This window comes from Pollachius pollachius (genome assembly GCF_949987615.1).
Source record: "Pollachius pollachius genome assembly, chromosome: 7".
NCBI lineage: Eukaryota > Metazoa > Chordata > Actinopteri > Gadiformes > Gadidae > Pollachius > Pollachius pollachius.
Window position 1 is genome coordinate 525,530 of NC_136940.1, and position 23,347 is coordinate 548,876.

Sequence of the window (23,347 nt, forward strand, 5' to 3'; positions counted from 1 at the left end):
GTGAGGGAGCGACAGAGTGAGGGAGTGACAGAGTGACAGAGTGAGGGAGTGACAGAGTGACAGAGTGAGGGAGTGACAGAGTGAGGGAGTGACAGAGTGAGAGAGTGACAGAGTGACAGAGTGAGGGAGTGACAGAGTGAGGGAGTGACAGAGTGAGGGAGCGACAGAGTGAGGGAGTGACAGAGTGAGGGAGTGACAGAGCGACAGAGTGAGGGAGTGACAGAGTGAGGGAGTGACAGAGTGAGGGAGTGACAGAGTGAGGGAGTGACAGAGTGACAGAGTGACAGAGTGACAGAGTGAGGGAGTGACAGAGTGAGGGAGTGACAGAGTGAGGGAGTGACAGAGTGAGAGAGTGACAGAGTGACAGAGTGAGGGAGTGACAGAGTGAGGGAGTGACAGAGTGAGAGAGTGACAGAGTGAGGGAGTGACAGAGTGAGGGAGTGACAGAGTGACAGAGTGAGGGAGTGACAGAGTGAGGGAGCGACAGAGTGACAGAGTGAGGGAGCGACAGAGTGACAGAGTGAGGGAGTGACAGAGTGAGGGAGCGACAGAGTGAGGGAGTGACAGAGTGAGGGAGTGACAGAGTGAGGGAGCGACAGAGTGAGGGAGTGACAGAGTGAGGGAGTGACAGAGTGAGGGAGTGACAGAGTGAGGGAGTGACAGAGTGAGGGAGTGACAGAGTGACAGAGTGAGGGAGTGACAGAGCGACAGAGTGAGGGAGTGACAGAGTGAGGGAGTGACAGAGTGAGGGAGTGACAGAGTGACAGAGTGAGGGAGCGACAGAGCGACAGAGTGAGGGAGTGACAGAGTGAGGGAGCGACAGAGTGAGGGAGTGACAGAGTGAGGGAGTGACAGAGTGACAGAGTGAGGGAGTGACAGAGTGAGGGAGTGACAGAGCGACAGAGTGAGGGAGTGACAGAGTGAGGGAGTGACAGAGTGAGGGAGTGACAGAGTGAGGGAGTGACAGAGCGACAGAGTGAGGGAGTGACAGAGTGAGGGAGTGACAGAGTGAGGGAGTGACAGAGTGAGGGAGTGACAGAGTGAGGGAGTGACAGAGTGAGGGAGTGACAGAGTGAGGGAGTGAGGGAGTGACAGAGTGAGGGAGTGACAGAGTGAGAGAGTGACAGAGTGACAGAGTGAGGGAGTGACAGAGTGAGGGAGTGACAGAGTGAGAGAGTGACAGAGTGACAGAGTGAGGGAGTGACAGAGTGAGGGAGTGACAGAGTGACAGAGTGACAGAGTGAGGGAGTGACAGAGTGAGGGAGTGACAGAGTGAGGGAGTGACAGAGTGAGGGAGTGAGGGAGTGACAGAGTGACAGAGTGACAGAGTGACAGAGTGACAGAGTGAGGGAGTGACAGAGTGAGGGAGTGACAGAGTGAGGGAGTGACAGAGTGACAGAGTGACAGAGTGAGGGAGTGACAGAGTGACAGAGTGAGGGAGTGACAGAGTGAGGGAGTGAGGGAGTGACAGAGTGAGGGAGTGACAGAGTGACAGAGTGACAGAGTGAGGGAGTGACAGAGTGAGGGAGTGACAGAGTGACAGAGTGAGGGAGTGACAGAGTGAGGGAGTGACAGAGTGACAGAGTGAGGGAGTGACAGAGTGAGGGAGTGACAGAGCGACAGAGTGAGGGAGTGACAGAGTGAGGGAGTGACAGAGTGAGGGAGTGACAGAGTGACAGAGTGAGGGAGTGACAGAGTGAGGGAGTGACAGAGCGACAGAGTGAGGGAGTGACAGAGTGAGGGAGTGACAGAGTGAGGGAGTGACAGAGTGACAGAGTGAGGGAGTGACAGAGTGACAGAGTGAGGGAGTGACAGAGTGAGGGAGTGACAGAGCGACAGAGTGAGGGAGTGACAAGAGTGACAGAGTGAGGGAGTGACAGAGTGAGGGAGTGACAGAGTGAGGGAGTGACAGAGTGACAGAGTGAGGGAGTGACAGAGTGAGGGAGTGACAGAGAGACAGAGTGAGGGAGTGACAGAGTGACAGAGTGAGGGAGTGACAGAGTGACAGAGTGAGGGAGTGACAGAGTGAGGGAGTGACAGAGCGACAGAGTGAGGGCGTGACAGAGTGAGGGAGTGACAGAGTGAGGGAGTGACAGAGTGACAGAGTGAGGGCGTGACAGAGTGAGGGAGTGACAGAGTGACAGAGTGACAGAGTGACAGAGTGAGTCTCACCATGACATGGTACTGGGGTCCGAGGGCTTGTTCCCATTTGGACTTCACATCCTGTTCTGATGACAGCTCTACACACAGACACACACACACACACACACACACACACACACACACACAGTCACAGGGTTAGGTAGGTTGTGTGTGTGTGTGTGTGTGTGTGTGTGTGTGTGTGTGTGTGTGTGTGTGTGTGTGTGTGTGTGTGTGTGTGTGTGTGTGTGTGTGTGTGTGTCTACCATCGTCTCTCGGGGTCCTGTCAGTGTTTGAAGAGTCAGGGGTCGAACCAGAGGTTGCCTTGGTGACGGAGGTCCTGAGGTCTGAGGTCTGCGTCCGGACCTCCAGAGACCTCCTCAGAGAGACTACACACACACACACACACACACACACACACACACACACACACACACACACACACACACACAGTAAGGCAAGGTGAGGGTGAAGGTAGAGGAGGAGGAGGAGGAGGAGGAGGAGGAGGAGGAGGAGGAGGAGGACCTACCCTGGTCAAGGGACCTCTCCAGGGTCCTGGTCCTGCGGACCAGGCTGAGCTGCACCTCCTGCTGCGCCTCCTTCATCACCTCCAGCACCTCCTGGTTGGTGAAGCCCTGAAGACTCACTCCGTCCAGCTGGAGGGAACACACAAACACACACCCAGCACCTTTATAGAACTATATAGTGGACCACACACACAGTACGTATATACACGTATATATAGTATATAAAGAAAGAAATATATATGTATGTATATAGATATAAATATATAGATATTTTGAATTACGTGACCTTAGCAGCATTTTATCGTCAGTAGGTAGAGCTGATATAGAGGGGTATATTACCCTAGCAGTCTGTTATTATCAGTAGGTAGAGCTGATATTGAGGGGCATATTACCCTAGCAGTATGTTATTATCAGTAGGTAGAGCTGATATTGAGGGGTATATTACCCTAGCAGTCTGTTATTATCAGTAGGTAGAGCTGATATTGAGGGGTATATTACCCTAGCAGTCTGTTATTATCAGTAGGTAGAGCTGATATTGAGGGGTATATAACCCTAGCAGTCATATCATCAGTAGGTAGAGCTGATATAGAGGGGTATATTACCCTAGCAGACTGTTATTATCAGTAGGTAGAGCTGATATTGAGGGGTATATTACCCTAGCAGTCTGTTATTATCAGTAGGTAGAGCTGATATTGAGGGGTATATTACCCTAGCAGTCTGTTATTATCAGTAGGTAGAGCTGATATTGAGGGGTATATTACCCTAGCAGTATGTTATTATCAGTAGTTAGAGCTGATATTGAGGGGTATATTACCCTAGCAGTCTGTTATGATCAGTAGGTAGAGCTGATATAGAGGGGTATATTACCCTAGCAGTCTGTTATTATCAGTAGGTAGAGCTGATATTGAGGGGTATATTACCCTAGCAGTATGTTATTATCAGTAGGTAGAGCTGATATTGAGGGGTATATTACCCTAGCAGTCTGTTATTATCAGTAGGTAGAGCTGATATAGAGGGGAGGTGAGCGTACCGCAATGAGCCTGTCATGGACTCTGATGTTTCCGTTCTGGTCGGCCGCGCTGCCAGGGACCACATGCTTCACAAACACCCCCACCGCGTCTGAGGACAGACAGACGCATTCAGACAGACACACAGCTTATACACATCTGAACTCCAAGTTGTTAGACTAAACACAGGAATAAATAAACCTTTACTCTGCTCAGACTAATGCAGCGTGTGTATAATTATATATATATACTGTATATACAAAGTTTCTGTCTCTCTGTGTGTGCGTGTCTGTGTGTCTGTGTGTGTCTCTCTGTGTGCGTGCGTGTGTGTGTTTACCTTGGCTGCTGAGGGAGTTGTACCCGATGATGCTGATCCCCAGACTCTGGCCCTCCCGCCGGCTCAGGCACACGTTGTGAACCTCGTAGCCCTCCAGGTTAGGCTGCACGCACACACACACACAAGTCTTTAGGATGACTCTGTATGTAGCAACATGTGATTGTGTAGCAACATGTGATTCTTTAGTAATATGAGATTGTATAGCAACATGTGATTGTGTAGTAACATGTGATTGGGAAGCAACATGTGATTGGGTAGCAACATGTGATTGTGTAGCAACATGTGATTGTGTAGCAACATGTGATTGTGTAGTCCCATTTGATTGTGTAGCAACATGTGATTATGTAGTAACATGTGATTGTGAAGCAACATGTGATTGTGAAGGAACATGTGATTGTGTAGTCCCATGTGATTGTGAAGCAACATGTGATTGTGTAGTAACATGTGATTGTGTAGCAACATGTGATTGTGTAGTAACATGTGATTGTGTAGCAACATGTGATTGTGTAGCAACATGTGATTGTGTAGTCCCATGTGATTGTGTAGCAACATGTGATTGTGTAGCAACATGTGATTGTGTAGTAACATGTGATTGTGTAGCAACATGTGATTGTGTAGTAACGTGTGATTGTGTAGTAACATGTGATTGTGTAGTCCCATGTGATTGTGTAGCAACATGTGATTGTGTAGCAACATGGGATTGTGAAGCAACATGTGATTGTGTAGCAACATGTGATTGGGTAGCAACATGTGATTGTGTAGTCCCATGTGATTGTGTAGCAACATGTGATTGTGTAGTAACATGTGATTGTGTATCAACATGTCATTGTGTAGCAACATGTGATTGTGTAGTAACATGTGATTGTGTAGCAACATGTGATTGTGTAGCAACATGTGATTGTGTAGTAACATGTGATTGTGTAGTAACATGTGATTGTGTAGTAACATGTGATTGTGTAGCAACATGTGATTGTGTAGCAACATGTGATTGCGTAGTCCCATGTGATTGTGTAGCAACATGTGATTGTGTAGCAACATGTGATTGTGTAGTAACATGTGATTGTGTAGCAACATGTGATTGTGTAGTAACATGTGATTGTGTAGCAACATGTGATTGTGTATCACCGTTTTGCTGACTCTGCGCCTGGGGAGGGCGGGGGGGTCGGCCGGAGGGGCGGAGACGGGGGCGGAGCTAGGCGGTAGAGGGGCCGGTGTGGGGGCGTGTCCCGGGGAGCGGGGGTCCCGGGCGATCACCATGGTGACGGTGCTGCCGCACCCCTGCAGCACCGTCACCACCTGGTCGCTGCTCAGCCCGGCGGTGGGCGTGGCCCCGATGCGCAGGATGTGGTCACCGGTCCGCAGCCGCCCGTCCTGAGGGGGAGGGACTCAAGGGCTGTCACTCACAGCCTGTCACTCACGGCCTGTCACTCACGGCCTGTCACTCACAGCCTGTCACTCACAGCCTGTCACTCACGGCCTGTCACTCACAGCCTGTCACTCACGGCCTGTCACTCACGGCACTCACGGCGTGTCCTATCTTTTACTCTATGGAGGGGGCGTGTCCTATCTTCTTCTCTATAGGTGGGGTCGTGTCCTATCTTGTGCTCTAGAGGAGGGGGTGTGTCCTATCTTTTACTCTATGGAGGGGGCGTGTCCTATCTTTTACTCTATGGAGGGGGCATGTCCTATCTTTTACTCTATGGAGGGGGCGTGTCCTATCTTTTACTCTATGGAGGGGGCGTGTCCTATCTTGTGCTCTAGAGGAGGGGGCGTGTCCTATCTTGTACTCTATGGAGGGGGCGTGTCCTATCTTGTACTCTATGGAGGGGGCGTGTCCTATCTTGTGCTCTATGGAGGGGGCGTGTCCTATCTTTTACTCTATGGAGGGGGCATGTCCTATCTTTTACTCTATGGAGGGGGCGTGTCCTATCTTTTACTCTATGGAGGGGGCGTGTCCTATCTTGTGCTCTAGAGGAGGGGGCGTGTCCTATCTTGTACTCTATGGAGGGGGCGTGTCCTATCTTGTACTCTATGGAGGGGGCGTGTCCTATCTTGTGCTCTATGGAGGGGGCGTGTCCTATCTTGTGCTCTAGAGGAGGGGGCGTGTCCTATATTTTACTCCATGGAGGGGGCGTGTCCTATCTTGTTCTCTATAGGTGGGGGCGTGTCCTATCTTGTGCTCTAGAGGAGGGGGCGTGTCCTATCTTGTGCTCTACGGTGGGGGCGTGTCCTATCTTGTGCTCTATAGAAGGGGGCGTGTCCTATCTTGTACTCTATGGAGGGGGCGTGTCCTATCTTGTGCTCTACGGTGGGGGCGTGTCCTATCTTGTACTCTATAGAAGGGGGCGTGTCCTTTCTTGTACACTATGGAGGGGCGTGTCCTATCTTGTGCTCTACGGTGGGGGCGTGTCCTACCGTGTGCTCTAAAGGAGGGGGCGTGTCGTACATAGTGCTCTAGAGGAGGGGGCGTGTCCTACCTAGTGCTCTAGAGGAGGGGGCGTGTCCTACCTAGTGCTCTAGAGGAGGGGGCGTGTCCTACCGTGTGCTCTAAAGGAGGGGGCGTGTCGTACATAGTGCTCTAAAGGAGGGGGCGTGTCGTACATAGTGCTCTAGAGGAGGGGGCGTGTCCTACATAGTGCTCTAGAGGAGGGGGCGTGTCCTACCTAGTGCTCTAGAGGAGGGGGCGTGTCCTACCTAGTGCTCTAGAGGAGGGGCGTGTCCTACCTTGTGGGCGGCGCTGTTGGGGACCAGCGTCCTCACCACCACGCCGCTGGTCCCGCCCACGATCCCGAAGCCCAGACCAGAACCATCGTTGACCAGCTGCACCTCCTCCACATGGCCCCACTGGTCCACACACACACACACACACAAGGAGGAGAACAGGGGTCAAGGGTGTGCGCGGAGCCCTGTGTGGTTCTAGTGGGTTCTGCTGTACTGGTTCTTGTGGGTCCTAGTGGGTTCTGCTGTACTGGTTCTACTGGGTCCTAGTGGGTTCTGCTGTACTGGTTCTACTTGGTTCTAGTGGGTTCTGCTGTAGTGGTTCTACTGGGTTCTAGTGGGTTCTGCTGTAGTGGTTCTACTGGGTTTTAGTGGGTTCTGCTGTAGTGGTTCTTGAGGATTTTGCTGTAATGGTTCTACTGGGTTCTAGTGGGTTCTGCTGCAGTGGTTCTAGTGGATTCTGCTGTAGCGGTTCTACTGGGTTCTAGTGGATTCTGCTTTAGTGGTTCTGGTGGGTTCTGCTGCAGTGGTTCTACTGGGTTCTAGTTGGTTCTGCTGTAGTGGTTCTACTAGGTTCTAGTGGGTTCTGCTGTAGTGGTTCTGCTGAGTTCCACTGGGTTCTAGTGGGTTCTGCTGTAGTGGTTCTGGTGGGTTCTGCTGTAGTGGTTCTACTGGGTTCTGCTGTAGTGGTTATACTGGGTTCTAGTGGGTTCTGCTGTAGTGGTTCTGCTGAGTTCCACTGGGTTCTATTGGGTTTTGCTTTAGTGGTTCTGGTGGGTTCTGCTGTAGTGGTTCTAGTGGGTTCTAGGTGGACACAAGGTGGTAGAGGGGATGGTGGTCTCACCGTGGGCGTGGCCTGAGGCGGTGATGCGTGAGGTGGGCGGGGCCTGGCCACCAGCAGCTCTACAGTGGGCGTGGCCTGTTGGAGAAGGGCGAGGGCCCGCCCCTGGTCCAGGGCCGGGTCCAGGGGGCTCCCGTTGATCACCAGGATCCGGTCCATCTCCCTCAGTCGCCCGTCCCTACAGGACACATGGTGACACAGGATCCAGTCCACGTCTTACAAACACATGGTGACACAGGATCCAGTCCACGTCTTACAGACACATGGTGACACAGGATCCAGTCCACGTCTTACAGACACATGGTGACACAGGATCCAGTCCACGTCTTACAGACACATGGTGACACAGGATCCAGTCCACGTCTTACAGACACATGGTGACACAGGATCCAGTCCACGTCTTACAGACACATGGTGACACAGGATCCAGTCCACGTCTTACAGACACATGGTGACACAGGATCCAGTCCACGTCTTACAGACACATGGTGACACAGGATCCAGTCCACGTCTTACAGACACATGGTGACACAGGATCCAGTCCACGTCTTACAGACACATGGTGACACAGGATCCAGTCCACGTCTTACAGACACATGGGGTTACTAGTCCCAGTCCCAGTAGTCCCAGTAGTCCCAGTAGTCCCAGTAGTCCCAGTACCTGTGGGCGTGGCCTCCGGGCTGGATGTGTTTGATGAACAGGCCTCTGGGGGCGCCGTCGCAGCGCAGCGCCGCCACGCTGAAGCCCAGCCCCCCTGCAGCCGGCCTGGAGAGAACCACCGACTCCAGCTCCTGGTCCTGGACCAGTAACACCGTCAGACCACCACCTCCTGGACCAGTAACACAGACCACCACCACCTCCTGGACCAGTAACACAGACCACCACCACCTCCTGGACCAGTAACACAGACCACCACCGCCCCCAGCTCCTGGTCGTGGACCAGTAACACAGTCAGACCACCACCTCCTGGACTAGTAACACAGACCACCACCTCCTGGACCAGTAACACAGACCACCACCACCTCCTGGACCAGTAACACAGACCACCACCTCCTGGACCAGTAACACAGACCACCACCTCCTGGACCAGTAACACAGACCACCACCACCTCCTGGACCAGTAACACAGACCACAACCTCCTGGACCAGTAACACAGACCACCACCACCTCCTGGACCAGTAACACAGACCACCACCTGCTGGACCAGTAACACAGACCACCACCACCTCCTGGACCAGTAACACAGACCACCACCACCTCCTGGACCAGTAACACAGACCACCACCACCTCCTGGACCAGTAACACAGACTACCACCACCTCCTGGACCAGTAACACAGACTACCACCACCTGGACCAGTAACACAGACCACCACCACCTCCTGGACCAGTAACACAGACCACCACCACCTCCTGGACCAGTAACACAGACCACCACCGCCCCCAGCTCCTGGTCGTGGACCAGTAACACAGTCAGACCACCACCTCCTGGACTAGTAACACAGACCACCACCTCCTGGACCAGTAACACAGACCACCACCACCTCCTGGACCAGTAACACAGACCACCACCTCCTGGACCAGTAACACAGACCACCACCTCCTGGACCAGTAACACAGACCACCACCTCCTGGACCAGTAACACAGACCACCACCACCTCCTGGACCAGTAACACAGACCACAACCTCCTGGACCAGTAACACAGACCACCACCACCTCCTGGACCAGTAACACAGACCACCACCTGCTGGACCAGTAACACAGACCACCACCACCTCCTGGACCAGTAACACAGACCACCACCACCTCCTGGACCAGTAACACAGACCACCACCACCTCCTGGACCAGTAACACAGACCACCACCACCTCCTGGACCAGTAACACAGACTACCACCACCTGGACCAGTAACACAGACCACCACCACCTCCTGGACCAGTAACACAGACCACCACCACCTCCTGGACCAGTAACACAGACCATCACCACCTCCTGGACCAGTAACACAGACCACCACCACCTCCTGGACCAGTAACACAGACCACCACCTCCTGGACCAGTAACACAGACCACCATCACCTCCTGGACCAGTAACACAGACCACCACCTCCTGGACCAGTAACACAGACAGACTGGTGCGTGCGTGTGCGTGTGTGTGTGTAGGTGGGTGAGTAGTGTGTGTGTAGGTGTGTGTGTGTAGGCGTGTGTGTAGGTGTGCTTGTGTAGGTGTGTGTGTGTAGGTGTGTGTGTGTAGGTGGGTGAGTAGTGTGTGTGTAGGTGTGTGTGTAGGTCTGTGTGTAGGTCTGTGTGTAGGTCTGTGTGTAGGTGGGTGAGTAGTGTGTGTGTAGGTGTGTGTGTAGGTCTGTGTGTAGGTATGTGTGTAGGTGTGTGTGTAGGTGTGTGTGTAGGTCTGTGTGTAGGTCTGTGTGTAGGTGTGCTTGTGTAGGTGTGTGTGTGTAGGTCTGTGTGTAGGTCTGTGTGTAGGTGTGCTTGTGTAGGTGTGTCTGTGTAGGTCTGTGTGTAGGTCTGTGTGTAGGTCTGTGTGTAGGTGTGTGTGTAGGTCTGTGTGTAGGTCTGTGTGTAGGTGTGCTTGTGTAGGTGTGTGTGTGTAGGTCTGTGTGTAGGTCTGTGTGTAGGTCTGTGTGTAGGTGTGTGTGTGTGTGTACCTTGGACACCGATTGGATCCATCTCTGGAGCTGCTCAGGAGAGAGCGAAGCGTTCCCATTGGACGGTACAGAGGCCGGGGGGGGCGTGGCCTGGTTCACGATGAGCTGACCCCCTCTGGAGAAACTGAAGTCACTGGAGTCAGAGAGCTACAGAGAGAGAGACCGGGCGAGAGACACAGAGAGAGAGAGAGACCGGGCGAGAGACAGAGAGAGAGAGACAGGGCGAGAGACATAGAGAGAGAGAGACAGGGCGAGACACAGAGAGAGAGAGACCGGGCGAGAGACAGAGACAGGGCGAGACACAGAGAGAGAGAGAGAGACCGGGCGAGAGACAGAGAGAGAGGGACAGGGCGAGAGACATAGAGAGAGAGAGACAGGGCGAGACACAGAGAGAGAGAGACCGGGCGAGAGACAGAGCGAGAGAGAGAGAGAGACAGGGCAAGAGACAGAGAGAGAGACAGGGCAAGAGACAGAGAGAGAGACAGGGCGAGAGACATAGAGGGGGAGAGAGAGCGAGAGAGAGACAGACAGACAGGGAGGGAGAACTCAAATGAATCAAGAATAAAAAGGTACACAATTAAATAAATTAAATTGACCAAATATGTGTGTGTGTGTGTGTGTGTGTGTGTGTGTGTGTGTGTGTGTGTGTGTGTGTTTGTGTGTGTGTGCGTGACTCTTCCTCCCTGTCCACATCTCCTTTTCTCTCCCCCCTTCTCTCCCTCCCCCCCTTTCTCCCTTCCTGTCTCTCCCCCCTCTCTCCCTCCCTGTCTCTCCCCCTCTCCCTCCCTTTCTCCATCTCCCCCTGTCTCCCCCCTCCCTGCATTAATGACCTTGCCTCCCCCACGGTGGGAGTGGATCAGGCTGACAGAGCAGATCTGAGCCCATCTCATCAATAGAGGCTCGCCCGGCCGTTCCTCATCCACCAGACAGGACATAATAAAGAGAGAGAGAGAGAGAGAGAGAGAGAGAGAGAGAGAGAGAGAGAGAGAGAGAGGCAAGGGACGAAGATCAGAGAGGAGAGAGGAGGAGGAGAGAGGGGGAGGGAGGAGGAGGGATGGCGAGGAGGAGAGAGGAGGAGAACGGGGAGGGAGACAGAGTCCAGAGGTGGTGGTCCAGCTATAGCTGCACCGCCACCTCCTCCTTTTCCTCCTCCCTCTCTCTCCTCCTCCTTCCCCTCTCTCCTCCTCACCCATCTTTCCTCTGCCCCCTCCTCCTCCTTCTACGCCTCTCTCCTCTCCTTCACCCCCTCTCTCCTCCCCTTCTCCCCCTCTCTCCTCCTCCTAATCCTCCTTCTCCTCCCCCTCTCTCCTCTCCTTCTCCCCCTCTCCTCCTCCTCCTCTTCTCTCCTTCACCCCCTCTCTCCTCCTCCTCTTCTCTCCCCCTCTCTCCTCCTCTCTCCCCCTCTCTTCTCCTCCTCCTCCTTCTCCTCCCCCTCTCCTCTCCTTCTCCCCCTCTCTCCTCCTCCTCTTCTCTCCCCCTCTCTCCTCACCCTCTTCTCTCCCCCTCTCTTCTCCTCCTCCTCCTCTTCTCTCCCCCTCCTCCTCCTCATCTCTGTGACCTTGGAAGCACTTAGACTGGAGCCTGCATCAGATGGGCATTATCTTAATGCGCCGGCAGAGGAGGAGGAGGAGGGGGAGGAGGAGGGGGAGGGGGAGGAGAGAGGGGGAGGAGAGAGGGGGAGGAGAGAGGGGAAGGAGAGTGTATTGGACGGCTGGCGTCAGCGGCGACGCCCTGAATACAGATGGGCTGGGATAGGCCGCCAGCAGGGAGGGCGGGGCCGCTGGCACACGCTACGCTACCGCTAGAGCTTTAGCTCACGCTATGCTACCGCTAGAGCTCTACCTCCCGCTACGCTACAATACCGCTAGAGCCTTACCTCACTCTACCGCTAGAGCTCTACCTCCGGCTACCGCTAGAGCTTTAGCTCACGCTAAGCTACCGCTAGAGCCTTACCTCACTCTACCGCTAGCACATTAGCTCACGCTAGCGCTAGAGCTCTAGCATACTTTAACAGTTACCTGGTACAGTGTGTTAGAGTTACCTGGTACAGTGTGATAGTGTTACCTGGTACAGTGTGTAAGTGTTAACTGGTACAGTGAGTTAACTGGTACAGTGTGTTAGAGTTACATGATACCGTGTATAAGTGTTACATGGTACAGAGTGTTACCTGGTCCAGTGTGTTAGAGTTACATGGTACAGTGTGTTAGTGTTACCTGGTACAGTGTGTTAGTGTTTCCTGGTACAGTGTGTTACCTGGTCCAGTGTGTTAGAGTGACATGGTACAGTGTGTTAGAGTTACATGGTACAGTGTGTTAGAGTTACATGGTACAGTGTGTTAGTGTTACCTGGTACAGTGTGTTAGTGTTTCCTGGTACAGTGTGTTACCTGGTACAGTGTGTTAGTGTTTCCTGGTACAGTGTGTTACCTGGTCCAGTGTGTTAGTGTTGCATGGTACAGTGTGTTAGTGTTACCTGGTACAGTGTGTTAGTGTTTCCTGGTACAGTGTGTTACATGGTACAGTGTGTTACCTGGTACAGTGTGTTAGTGTTTCCTGGTACAGTGTGTTAACTGGTAAAGTGTGTTAGTGTTACCTGGTACAGTGTGTTACCTGGTAGTGTGTTAGAGTTACATGGTACAGTGTGTTAGTGTTTCCTGGTACAGTGTGTTTCCTGGTACAGTGTGTTAACTGGTACAGTGTGTTAGCTGGTGCTTAGGTGCGGTTCGGACCTGGTCTCTGAGGTGTCTGACCGAGTGCTGCAGGGTGAGGATGTGGGCCAGCAGGGGCCCCTGCAGGGTGTCCCTCAGGGCCCCCAGGGACCGGCTGGGGCCCCACTCCTCCTTCTGGACCAGCTTGGTCTGCAGCCGCTCCAGAGCCGCCAACACCTGCTGACGCTCCACTGGGGACACTGGAGACAAGACTGTTACACTGGGGACAAAGACTGTTATACTGGGGACAAAGACTGTTACACTGGGGACACTGGAGACAAAGACTGTTACACTGGGGACAAAGACTGTTACACTGGGGACACTGGGGACAAAGACTGTTATACTGGGGACACTGGGGACAAAGAATGTTACACTGGGGACAAAGACTGTTACACTGGGGACACTGGGGACAAAGACTGATACACTGGGGACACTGGGGACAAAGACTGTTACACTGGGGACAATGACTGTTACACTGGGGACAAAGACTGTTACAGTGGAGACAATGACTATTACACTATAGATCAAAGACTATTACACTGTATATCAACGACTATTATACTATAGATCAGAGACTTTTGCACTATAGATCAAAGAATATTACAGTATATTAAAGACTATTATACTATATATCACATACTATTGTACTATAGATCAAAGACTATTACACTGGAGACAAAGACTATTACACTGGGGACAAATACCGTTACACGTATAGATCAAAGAGTATTACACTATAGATCAAAGAGTATTACACTGTATATCAAAGACTATTCCACTATAGATCAAAGACTAGTACACTATAAATAAAATACTATTACATAATATATCAAAGACTATAACACGATAGATCAAAGACTATTACACTGTATATTAAAGACTATTCCACTATAGATCAAAGACTATTACACTGTATATCAAAGACTATTTCACTATAGATCAAAGACTATTACACTGTATATCAAAGACTATTCCACTATAGATCAAAGACTATTCCACTATAGATCAAAGACTATTACACTGTATATCAAAGACTATTCCACTATAGATCAAAGACTATTACACTGTATATCAAAGACTATTCCACTATAGATCAAAGACTATTACATTGGAGACAATGACTATTACTCTATAGATCAGAGATTACTCCTCTATAGATCAGAGACTATTACTCTATAGATCAGAGACTACTACTCTGTAGCTCAGAGACTATAACTCTATAGATCAGAGACTACTACTCAATAGATCAGAGACTATTAGTCTATAGATCAGAGACTACTACTATATAGATCAGAGACTACTACTCTATAGATCAGAGACCATTACTCTATAGATCAGAGACTATAACACTGTAGATTAGAGACTATTCCACAATAGATCAGAGACTATTACACTGACCTGCAGGTACATTGTCGTACATGGTCCCGTCTGTCTCTCTGGTGTTCTGTCTCTCTCTCCTGCTGGTCTTTCTCTCTCGCTGTCACAGCTTTCTGAACCAAGAGAGAGACAAAACAATACATTGAACATTATGGTTCAATATTTTTTTAAACTATTATGTAACTGGTCAAACTGGGAGCACTTTGACTGACTTCTCTAACTTGTTCCCTTCTAGTTAAAGCGAAGCTAACCATTAGCATGTCTTGTTTACAGGGGGGGGGGGGGGGGGAAGAGACAGAGAGAGAGAGAGAGAGAGAGAGAGAGAGAGAGAGAGAGAGAGAGAGAGAGAGAGAGAGAGAGAGAGAGAGAGAGACAGAGACAGACAGACAGGCAGGCAGGGAGAGATAAACATCACAATCACAACAACTGCTTCACCTTCGACGTCCAAACAAGCGAAATAAACAACAACCCGCGACGTGCCCCGCGCGCCTCATCTGGGTGGCTCACCTGAGAACAGGAAGTGAAGCTAACCTATCAAAGGGGGGTGGTTGGGGTGACGTCAGCCGACAGGTCTCCCTGCAGGCCCAAATATGGGAGGTGATCCAGGAAACAGGTGCACTCAGCTAACTTTTTAAAGTTGGATCAAAGTTTGACCAAACAAATATTCAACAGGCAACGGTCTCCCTCCGGGCTCAACACAACTTTATAATTATAATAATTAACAACTAATTATCATCCTCAGAATAAAGACAACCCAGTTTAGACCCAACACGTCCCTTTGTAACTTCATGACAACAGTCGGCTAACCGGTTGGCCGCCTAGCAGGCGAACAACTTGTAACGCCGTTCGACGGGATCCATCTTTGTAGTTTGTTTGGAGCCGCCGGGAAGCCAGGGCTACGCACGCGCATTGGGATGCACGAATGAGGAACCTCCATCTGATAAAAACAAACGAGTCACGTGACCGGCAGGACTCCAAACATGGCGGTTCACTGGCGACACGTGACAGGCGGGCCTCCAAACATGGTAGCTTTCTCGCGTCACGTGACTCTCGCTTGGGACTGGGAACATGGCGGCTCACTGGTTGTGTTTACGGTTCTGGTTTCTCCTCGGATGGTTCTCCTGCGTCCTGAACCACCTCACCACGGGGGTTCTGGGGGAAAAGCTTGACAGCTGCGGAAACCTCCGCCTCGGACAATATCCTTCAGGCTCAGCGCTGTTTTTACCTATGATGACATGCTAGGCTAGCTGATGCTAACCCTAAGCACAGGTCTATCATGGCTCCACGTTTTTTAATGGAACTTCTCAATGTGTCCTTTGTGTGTGCTTGCGTGTCTGTCTGTCTGTCTGTCTGTCTGTCTGTCTGTCTGTCTGTCTGTGTAGGACCTGGACCCTAGAATACCCACTGTTCTAAAGTAGTACCACCTAGACCTCGGAACCAGAGTTCCCTGCTCCATTATAAAAACCCGTTGGGGGGGGGGGGGGGGGGGACACCTGTCGATCACCCCGTCTGTCCTGAAGGGGCCTGCGGAAGGTGTCTCCTACACGGTCCTCTAAGGGGCGTGTCTGAGCAGACCTAAACAGACCGTTACCCCTCGAGTCTCTCTCCTTTGGTTTCCTGAACCCCCCACGTACCTCTGCAGGGACCCCAAGATCGACGAGGCCACGCAGGAGGCGGAGAGCTGCAGAGGCCGCCTGGCCTGGGGTGAGTGTCTCCTCGTTACTGAGGGGTGAGAGTCTCCTCGTTACTGAGGGGTGAGTGTCCTCAGTCCAGAGGGGTGGTGTAGGGGTGACTGTAGGGGGTGAGTGTGGAGGGGTGAGGGATGTAGCTTGACCCAGCCCATAACGACGCGATGCTGTCTCTCTCCTCAGTGGAATGTCTGCCCGCCCCCAACATCACCTGTCGCCTGGACAACGGCACAGAGTTCCGCTTCAGTGGAGAGGAGGTGGGCTTCAACAAGACAGCCCCCTGCAGGAACGTGTAAGAAGGACTCGCTGCTCACACACACACACACACACACACACACACACACACACACACACACACACACACACACACACACAAACCAGCTGTTCATGATGATGCAGATCCACCAACATTCACGTCAACACAAATCACTGGACACAACCAACTGTTGAGAACATTTAGAATAGCAATGTTATTAACTAGAAGGCCTTTCCTTAAAGGTGACCTATTATGATGCTGGGGAAGTGGGAGGTAATATTCAAATCTGCCTGCTTCCTACGTAAGAGTCAGCGCCGAAACTAACTCGCTCGTTTGGTAACTGAAGGCGGGATACTTTCAGAAATTAATATCTCACTCAAAAAATCATGTAGGGACTTATACAAAGTTTGTATGCGTGTGGGAGCCCAAGAGACCCAAAACAACACCCCAAATCCAAGGAAAAGTGTTATTATGTCACCTTTAATGTAGTCTAATTGTGTGTGTGTGTGTGTGTGTGTCCTAGGACTGGGTACTCCTACAAGGTGGCCGTGGCTCTGTCTCTTTTCCTGGGATGGCTCGGGGCCGACCGCTTCTACCTGGGCTACCCTGCTCTAGGTAGATCTAGAACACCTATATCTATATCTACCCTGCTCTAGGTGGATCTAGAACACCTATATCTACCCTGCTCTAGGTAGATCTAGAACACCTATATCTATATCTACCCTGCTCTAGGTAGATCTAGAACACCTATATCTACCCTGCTCTAGGTGGATCTAGAACACCTATATCTATATCTACCCTGCTCTAGGTAGATCTGGAACACCTATATCTATATCTACCCTGCTCTAGGTGGATCTAGAACCTCTATATCTACCCTGCTCTAGGTAGATCTAGAACCTCTATATCTTTATCTACCCTGCTCTAGGTGGATCTAGAACACCTATATCTACCCTGCTCTAGGTGGATCTAGAACACCTATATCTATATCTACCCTGCTCTAGGTAAATCTAGAACACCTTTATCTATATCTATCCTGCTCTAGGTAGATCTAGAACACCTATATCTATATCTACCCTGCTCTAGGTAGACCCTGCTCTAGGTAGATCTAGAACACCTATATAGATGTATCACGATATAGTCATTATCTGTCAAATGATATTCTAACAATCACGGCCCTCTCACTCTGGTCTCTCGCTCGCTCTCTCTGGTCTCTGGTCTCTCTCTCTCTCTGGTCTCTCTCTCTCTCTGGTTTCTCTCTCTCTCCCAGGACTGCTGAAGTTCTGTACTGTCGGTTTCTGTGGGATTGGAAGTCTGATGGACTTCCTGTTGATCACCATGCAGGTAAGAAAGTACTACGTAGTACTGAGGTACTACTACCTAGGGATGTGAATAACTCAAATTTTTCATGGTTGAATAATCAGTGGGTGGTATGAACAAATAATTGATTATTCGATGTGTGCTGACATTCACAAAGGCAGCCATGGATCATCGGCAAGAAATCACTTAAGATCTTAAACGCAAAAAAACAACTACCTGCTAAGTAGTTCCAGCCAAATTGTGTGTTTTGAAAAATGCATTAAACTGTAATCAGACAGCGCGGTTATATGCTATATACCCTATAGCATCTGTGGTATAAGGGCTGGGACGAATTTCGAATTATAAATATGCACAATGCATAACGTTAGCTCTCAGGCTCATAGCTGAGCGGACTAGAGTACCTCCCGTTGCCAAGTCGTAGCTAAGGTCGTCCCAGCCCTTATTCCACAGACCCTCTAGACCCTCCAGAACCTAGACCCTCTAGACCCTCCAGAACCTAGACCCTCCAGAACCTAGCCCCTCTAGACCCTCCAGAACCTAGACCCTCTAGACCCTCCAGAACCTAGCCCCTCTAGACCCTCCAGAACCTAGACCCTCTAGACCCTCCTGAACCTAGACCCTCTAGACCCTCCAGAACCTAGACCCTCTAGAACCTAGACCCTCTAGACCCTCCAGAACCTAGACCCTCTAGACCATCCAGAACCTAGCCCCTCTAGACCCTCCAGAACCTAGACCCTCTAGACCCTCCAGAACCTAGACCCTCCAGAACCTAGACCCTCCAGAACCTAGCCCCTCTAGACCCTCCAGAACCTAGACCCTCCAGAACCTAGACCCTCTAGAACCTAGACCCTCTAGACCCTCCAGAACCTAGACCCTCCAGAACCTAGACCCTCTAGACCATCCAGAACCTAGCCCCTCTAGACCCTCCAGAACCTAGCCCCTCTAGACCCTCCAGAACCTAGACCCTCTAGACCCTCCAGAACCTAGACCCTCTAGACCCTCCAGAACCTAGACCCTCTAGACCCTCCAGTACCTAGCCCCTCTAGACCCTCCAGAACCTAGCCCCTCTAGACCCTCTAGACTCTCTAGACCCTAGACCCTCCAACATTACTCAATCAAACAAAGATCAAACTGTTCAAGTGAATAAAAGAGTAATACTATCAAACATAAGTTATTACGTAAACTTTACTAAGCTCAAAAACTTGTTTGAGGACCGCGGTCCTACCACCATAACTCTGTAGGGTATGTCACATCTCCATATTCTGAGCCACCTCCTTCAAAAACAGGTTAGTTAGGTGGTCAACAGGGTCGTAAGGGTTAGTTAGGTGGTCAACAGGGTAGTAAGGGTCAGTTAGGTGGTCAACAGGGTAGTAAGGGTCAGTTAGGTGGGCAACAGGGTAGTAAGGGTTAGTTAGGTGGTCACATGGTAAACGGGTTATTTAGGTGGTCAACAGGGTAGTAAGGGTCAGTTAGGTGGTCAACAGGGTAGTGAGGGTTAGTTAGGTGGTCAAATGGTAAACGGGTTAGTTAGGTGGTCAACAGGGTAGTGAGGGTCAGTTAGGTGGTCAACAGGGTAGTGAGGGTTAGTTAGGTGGTCAACAGGGTAGTGAGGGTCAGTTAGGTGGTCAACAGGGTAGTAAGGGTTAGTTAGGTGGTTAACAGGGTAGTGAGGGTCAGTTAGGTGGTCAACAGGGTAGTAAGGGTCAGTTAGGTGGTCAACAGGGTAGTGAGGGTCAGTTAGGTGGTCAACAGGGTAGTAAGGGTTAGTTAGGTGGTCAACAGGGTAGTGAGGGTCAGTTAGGTGGTCAACAGGGTAGTGAGGGTTAGTTAGGTGGTCAACAGGGTAGTAAGGGTCAGTTAGGTGGTCAACAGGGTAGTGAGGGTTAGTTAGGGGGTCAACAGGGTAGTAAGGGTTAGTTAGGTGGTCAACAGGGTAGTGAGGGTTAGTTAGGGGGTCAACAGGGTAGTAAGGGTTAGTTAGGTGGTCCACAGGGTAGTGAGGGTCAGTTAGGTGGTCAACAGGGTAGTGAGGGTCAGTTAGGTGGTCCACAGGGTCCTACCACCTTTACTCTGTAGGGTATGGCACATCTCCATATTCTGAGCCACCTCCTTCAAAAACTGCTGGAGCTGGCGGTGATCCCGGCCACGGGCCTGAATCACTGCCGTATAATGACCAGATGACCGTTGTCATTATATCACCCAGTTCCAGAACCATTTCACACAGGGCTTCTTGGTGGAGAATGCAATGATAGGTTATCAGAGGTGTGTGGTAGGGGTGTAACGGTACACGTATTTGTACCGAACCGTCACGGTACAGGCACTTCGGAGCAGTAACAGAGGTGGACCGCGGTGCGTAAATGTGGCGTACATAGTGTTAATATGGCGAATGTAAAGGCTTGTTTTGCGATGCAGAATTTAAAACTTGAAGTCGGAGTTCCCCCCGGACCGTTTAGCCAAAGTATACTACTCCGACTCCGTAATCCGACTCCGTAACTACGGAGACCCCTCAGCAGCTCTCCGTCGGGATGGCGGATACGAAATGCAATTCGCCGCCCGATCTATCTTAAGTGTTGACTGCAAACCATGTAAGCAGTGTTGTAAATAAACTTCCAAAGCTTTTTAAATCTTATTTGGTGTTTTATTGGTCCTTAAGGTGCAAAGTAAACAATCTACAAAGTAATTAAGGTGCAAATTCAAACCGGAGAAGTGGTTCCGGAAATGATTTTGTTAGAGGACCAATCACAGCCCTTGCCGTCTCCGTTGCGTCAACCAATTGGTCCATGGCGTCGACGGATATTTAAAAAATATTGGATGCGCATGTAAGCTACGAAGAGGGTCTCCAACAGGCTCTCCGGCTACAGAGAGGGCTCTCCGTGTCTACGTACAGCACTTTAACATGCACACACTAGGGATGGGCAACGATCGTCGAATAGTCAGATTCATGTAGAATATCGAATAATGAATGTGATCGTTTTTTATTACACGGCTCTTCTCAATGCTGTTGAACGCTCCGTTCACTTGCATGGGCCTTCACAACTTCTTGTGGTGAATAATTGTTTGATAATTCACCGTTCTAAGCGTATAATGACCGCTGTCAAGGAAAGTGGATTTTTCCTTTTTTTTCTGTCGTATCACGCATTTAGTCCGGTAACTTATCAACCCCAGTGTCCTCGGTTGCTAAGCGACGTCAACGTCTTTGGCGGACTATTTCTCTGCTGATCAGCACTACGAATGCTGCTAACGAATAGATTTGTAAAAAGACGAAGTTATTTTTTTGACGTGTCTAGTTCACCGTCATGCAGGCTGTGTTCAGTAAAATAAATAAATAGCGATCTGTTTTCGGCGCTTGTAGGTCTATCTGCCTAAGCCCTAAGAATGTTGATGGCACGGCATGTTGATTGTTGTTGAAATAAACAGCTGTGCAAACCCAGCTCACGACACTATTTCAACAACCCCTGTCTGGGAATTCAGAAATACAAATGCCATAAGTTTATTGGTGTTTTAATTATTGCTGATCTCCGTTGTTGAAAAACAAGCAGTTTTTTTTAATTTTCCCCTTAACTATGAACTCTGACTTTTGTGTACCGTTACACCCCTAGTGTGTGGCAGAACTTTTTCAAATTAATTTGAAGCTCCCGCGGACCACATAAAGTTGGGCGGCGGGCCGGATTCGGCCAGCGGGCCTTGTGTTTGACACCTCTGCTCTAGGGTCTATAGCAAAAAAACGCCTTGTCTGATTACAGTTTAATTCATTTTTCACAATTTACCAGCTCTCGTTTTGAAGAATAATCGCCGCGCCATTCGTCTCAATGGGAATCGCGCCGGTCTATACTTTCAACATAAAGTGTACATATTTATAATTTGAAATTCGTCCCAGCCATTAAACCACAGATACTATAGGGTCTATAGCATATAACCACGATTTCTGATTACAGTTTAATGTAACAGTAAGCTGACAACATCGCTAATTAACACCGCAACCACACGGAGATAACCATGGCAACCGGTCAAACAAATTTTCTTTTGCGATCATTCTGCGCGCGCATCCGCCGTGTTGATAAACAAATAATCCCCCTGTTGTATCAGTCAAACCCTCAGGCGTTACCAGGGAAACAAGGTTATGGCTTGTGAAAAACTTTATATTTGAATGGGAAAAATGTTAACGGTCCAAATGTTAAAAATCGATTTTGACCCTCGGTAACGAATAATCGAGTATTCTGACCCATCCCTACTACTACTATAGTACTATAGTTACAACATACTGTAGTCCTGTACTATGATAGAATAGTACTATCACAGTATCAAACTTTACTATCATTGTACTATACTACTAAAATGTGTGTGTGTATTAAGCTGTGTGTGTGTTGTGTGTGTATTTTGCTGTGTGTGTGTGTGTATTAAGCTGTGTGTGTGTTGTGTGTGTATTATGCTGTGTGAGTGTGTTGTGTGTGTATTACGCTGTGTGTGTGGGTGTATTAAGCTGTGTGTGTGTGTATTATGCTGTGTGTGTGTGTATTATGCTGTGTGTGTGTATGTGTGTATTATGCTGTGTGTGTGTGTGTATTATGCTGTGTGTGTGTGTGTGTATTATGCTGTGTGTGTGTGTATTATGCTGTGTGTGTGTATGTGTGTATTATGCTGTGTGTGTGTGTATTATGCTGTGTGTGTGTGTCTGTATTATGCTGTGTGTGTGGGTGTATTAAGCTGTGTGTGTGTGCAGATCGTGGGCCCCTCTGACGGCTCCGACTACATCGTGGATTACTACGGCGCCCGCCTGACCCGGCTGTCAATCAACAACCACACGTTCAGGAGGACGCAGCTGACGCCCTGAGGCACGCACACACACACACACACACACACACACACACACGCACACACACGCACACACACGCTGACACACGCACGCACACTTACACACGCACGTACTTACCCACGCACACGCACACACATACACACGCACGCATGCACATTTACACAGACACTTACACACACACACACTTACACAGACACTTACACACACACACACTTACACAGGTGCACAAGCACGCACAAACACACACACAGGCACCACGCACACGTAAAGCACCACACATGTACGAACGCACTTTCTAAACTCCACAGTTGTGTAGTTAATTGTGCGTCTCTCTTAGGTTAATCTGATCTTCAGACGAAGAGGAGTTTCCTGTCCTCGTGCATCACTTCCCGTCAGCCATGTTTAAATACTTATCCTGTTGATTAAATATGGACACGCACGCACACACACATCGTGTGGTGTACAGTTTTTTTGTTTTTAATTTATGCTTGGAACTGTCTTTGTAAATAAAGTCCTTTTGTGGAACATAAATGTGTGTTTGTTCATTTCTGAGACTCACACACACTCTGAACCATGCCTCCTCATTAACCAATTCATTAATCACCATGGAAACAGCTGCTACACGCGTCCTTCTGTCCAACCCTAATGGGGGCGTGGCCTAACCCTAAACTTTAAAACATGGATACAGTGTATGTGTATATACTGTATATATACTGAATATACTGTATATTACAGTGTGTATATATATATATATAGTATATTACAGTATATATATATATATATAAACAGTATATATACTGTACTACTGTGCTATATATATAGCCCTTATGCTGTGACAGCAGAGTTTTACAGAGGAATGAATCACCCCCCCCCTCCCCCGTCTGGGTGGGACGGGGGCTGAATACTGAGTGGGGGAGGGGGGCTGGACTCAGACCTCCCGGTCGCCACCAGCA

General features: G+C 50.0%; 2 protein-coding genes across 2 annotated transcripts in view; one reads left to right on the plus strand and one right to left on the minus strand.

Moving 5' to 3' along the window:
* The window catches only part of patj (PATJ crumbs cell polarity complex component), a 59,028-nt gene extending 44,209 nt beyond the window's left edge, over positions 1-14,819 (minus strand). Inside the window, 13 exon segments of the mRNA XM_079740451.1 lie at positions 2,173-2,240; positions 2,406-2,528; positions 2,669-2,795; positions 3,697-3,785; positions 4,011-4,113; positions 5,136-5,381; positions 6,735-6,854; positions 7,573-7,747; positions 8,230-8,366; positions 10,238-10,384; positions 12,965-13,143; positions 14,342-14,429; positions 14,756-14,819. Coding sequence (XP_079596577.1) covers positions 2,173-2,240; positions 2,406-2,528; positions 2,669-2,795; positions 3,697-3,785; positions 4,011-4,113; positions 5,136-5,381; positions 6,735-6,854; positions 7,573-7,747; positions 8,230-8,366; positions 10,238-10,384; positions 12,965-13,143; positions 14,342-14,363 — 1,536 coding nt within the window. The 5' untranslated portion in view covers positions 14,364-14,429; positions 14,756-14,819.
* Positions 14,820-15,386: 567 nt separating this feature from the next.
* On the plus strand, positions 15,387-22,919 carry tm2d1 (TM2 domain containing 1). The gene is made up of 7 exons (XM_079739201.1): positions 15,387-15,516; positions 15,951-16,024; positions 16,192-16,300; positions 16,788-16,879; positions 17,532-17,605; positions 22,302-22,413; positions 22,732-22,919. Exons 1-6 carry the CDS (start codon positions 15,389-15,391, stop codon positions 22,410-22,412), a joined length of 588 nt encoding a protein of 195 aa, XP_079595327.1. The 5' UTR covers positions 15,387-15,388; the 3' UTR covers position 22,413; positions 22,732-22,919.
* Positions 22,920-23,347: the final 428 nt, after the last annotated feature.

Coding starts and splice junctions, on each gene's coding strand:
- tm2d1 (XM_079739201.1), top strand. CDS start 15,389: ATGGCGGCTCACTGGTTGTGTTTACGGTTCTGGTTTCTCCTCGGATGG. Junction 15,517..15,950: donor GGAAACCTCCGCCTCGGACA/ATATCCTTCAGG, acceptor TGAACCCCCCAC/GTACCTCTGCAGGGACCCCA. Junction 16,025..16,191: donor CAGAGGCCGCCTGGCCTGGG/GTGAGTGTCTCC, acceptor CTCTCTCCTCAG/TGGAATGTCTGCCCGCCCCC.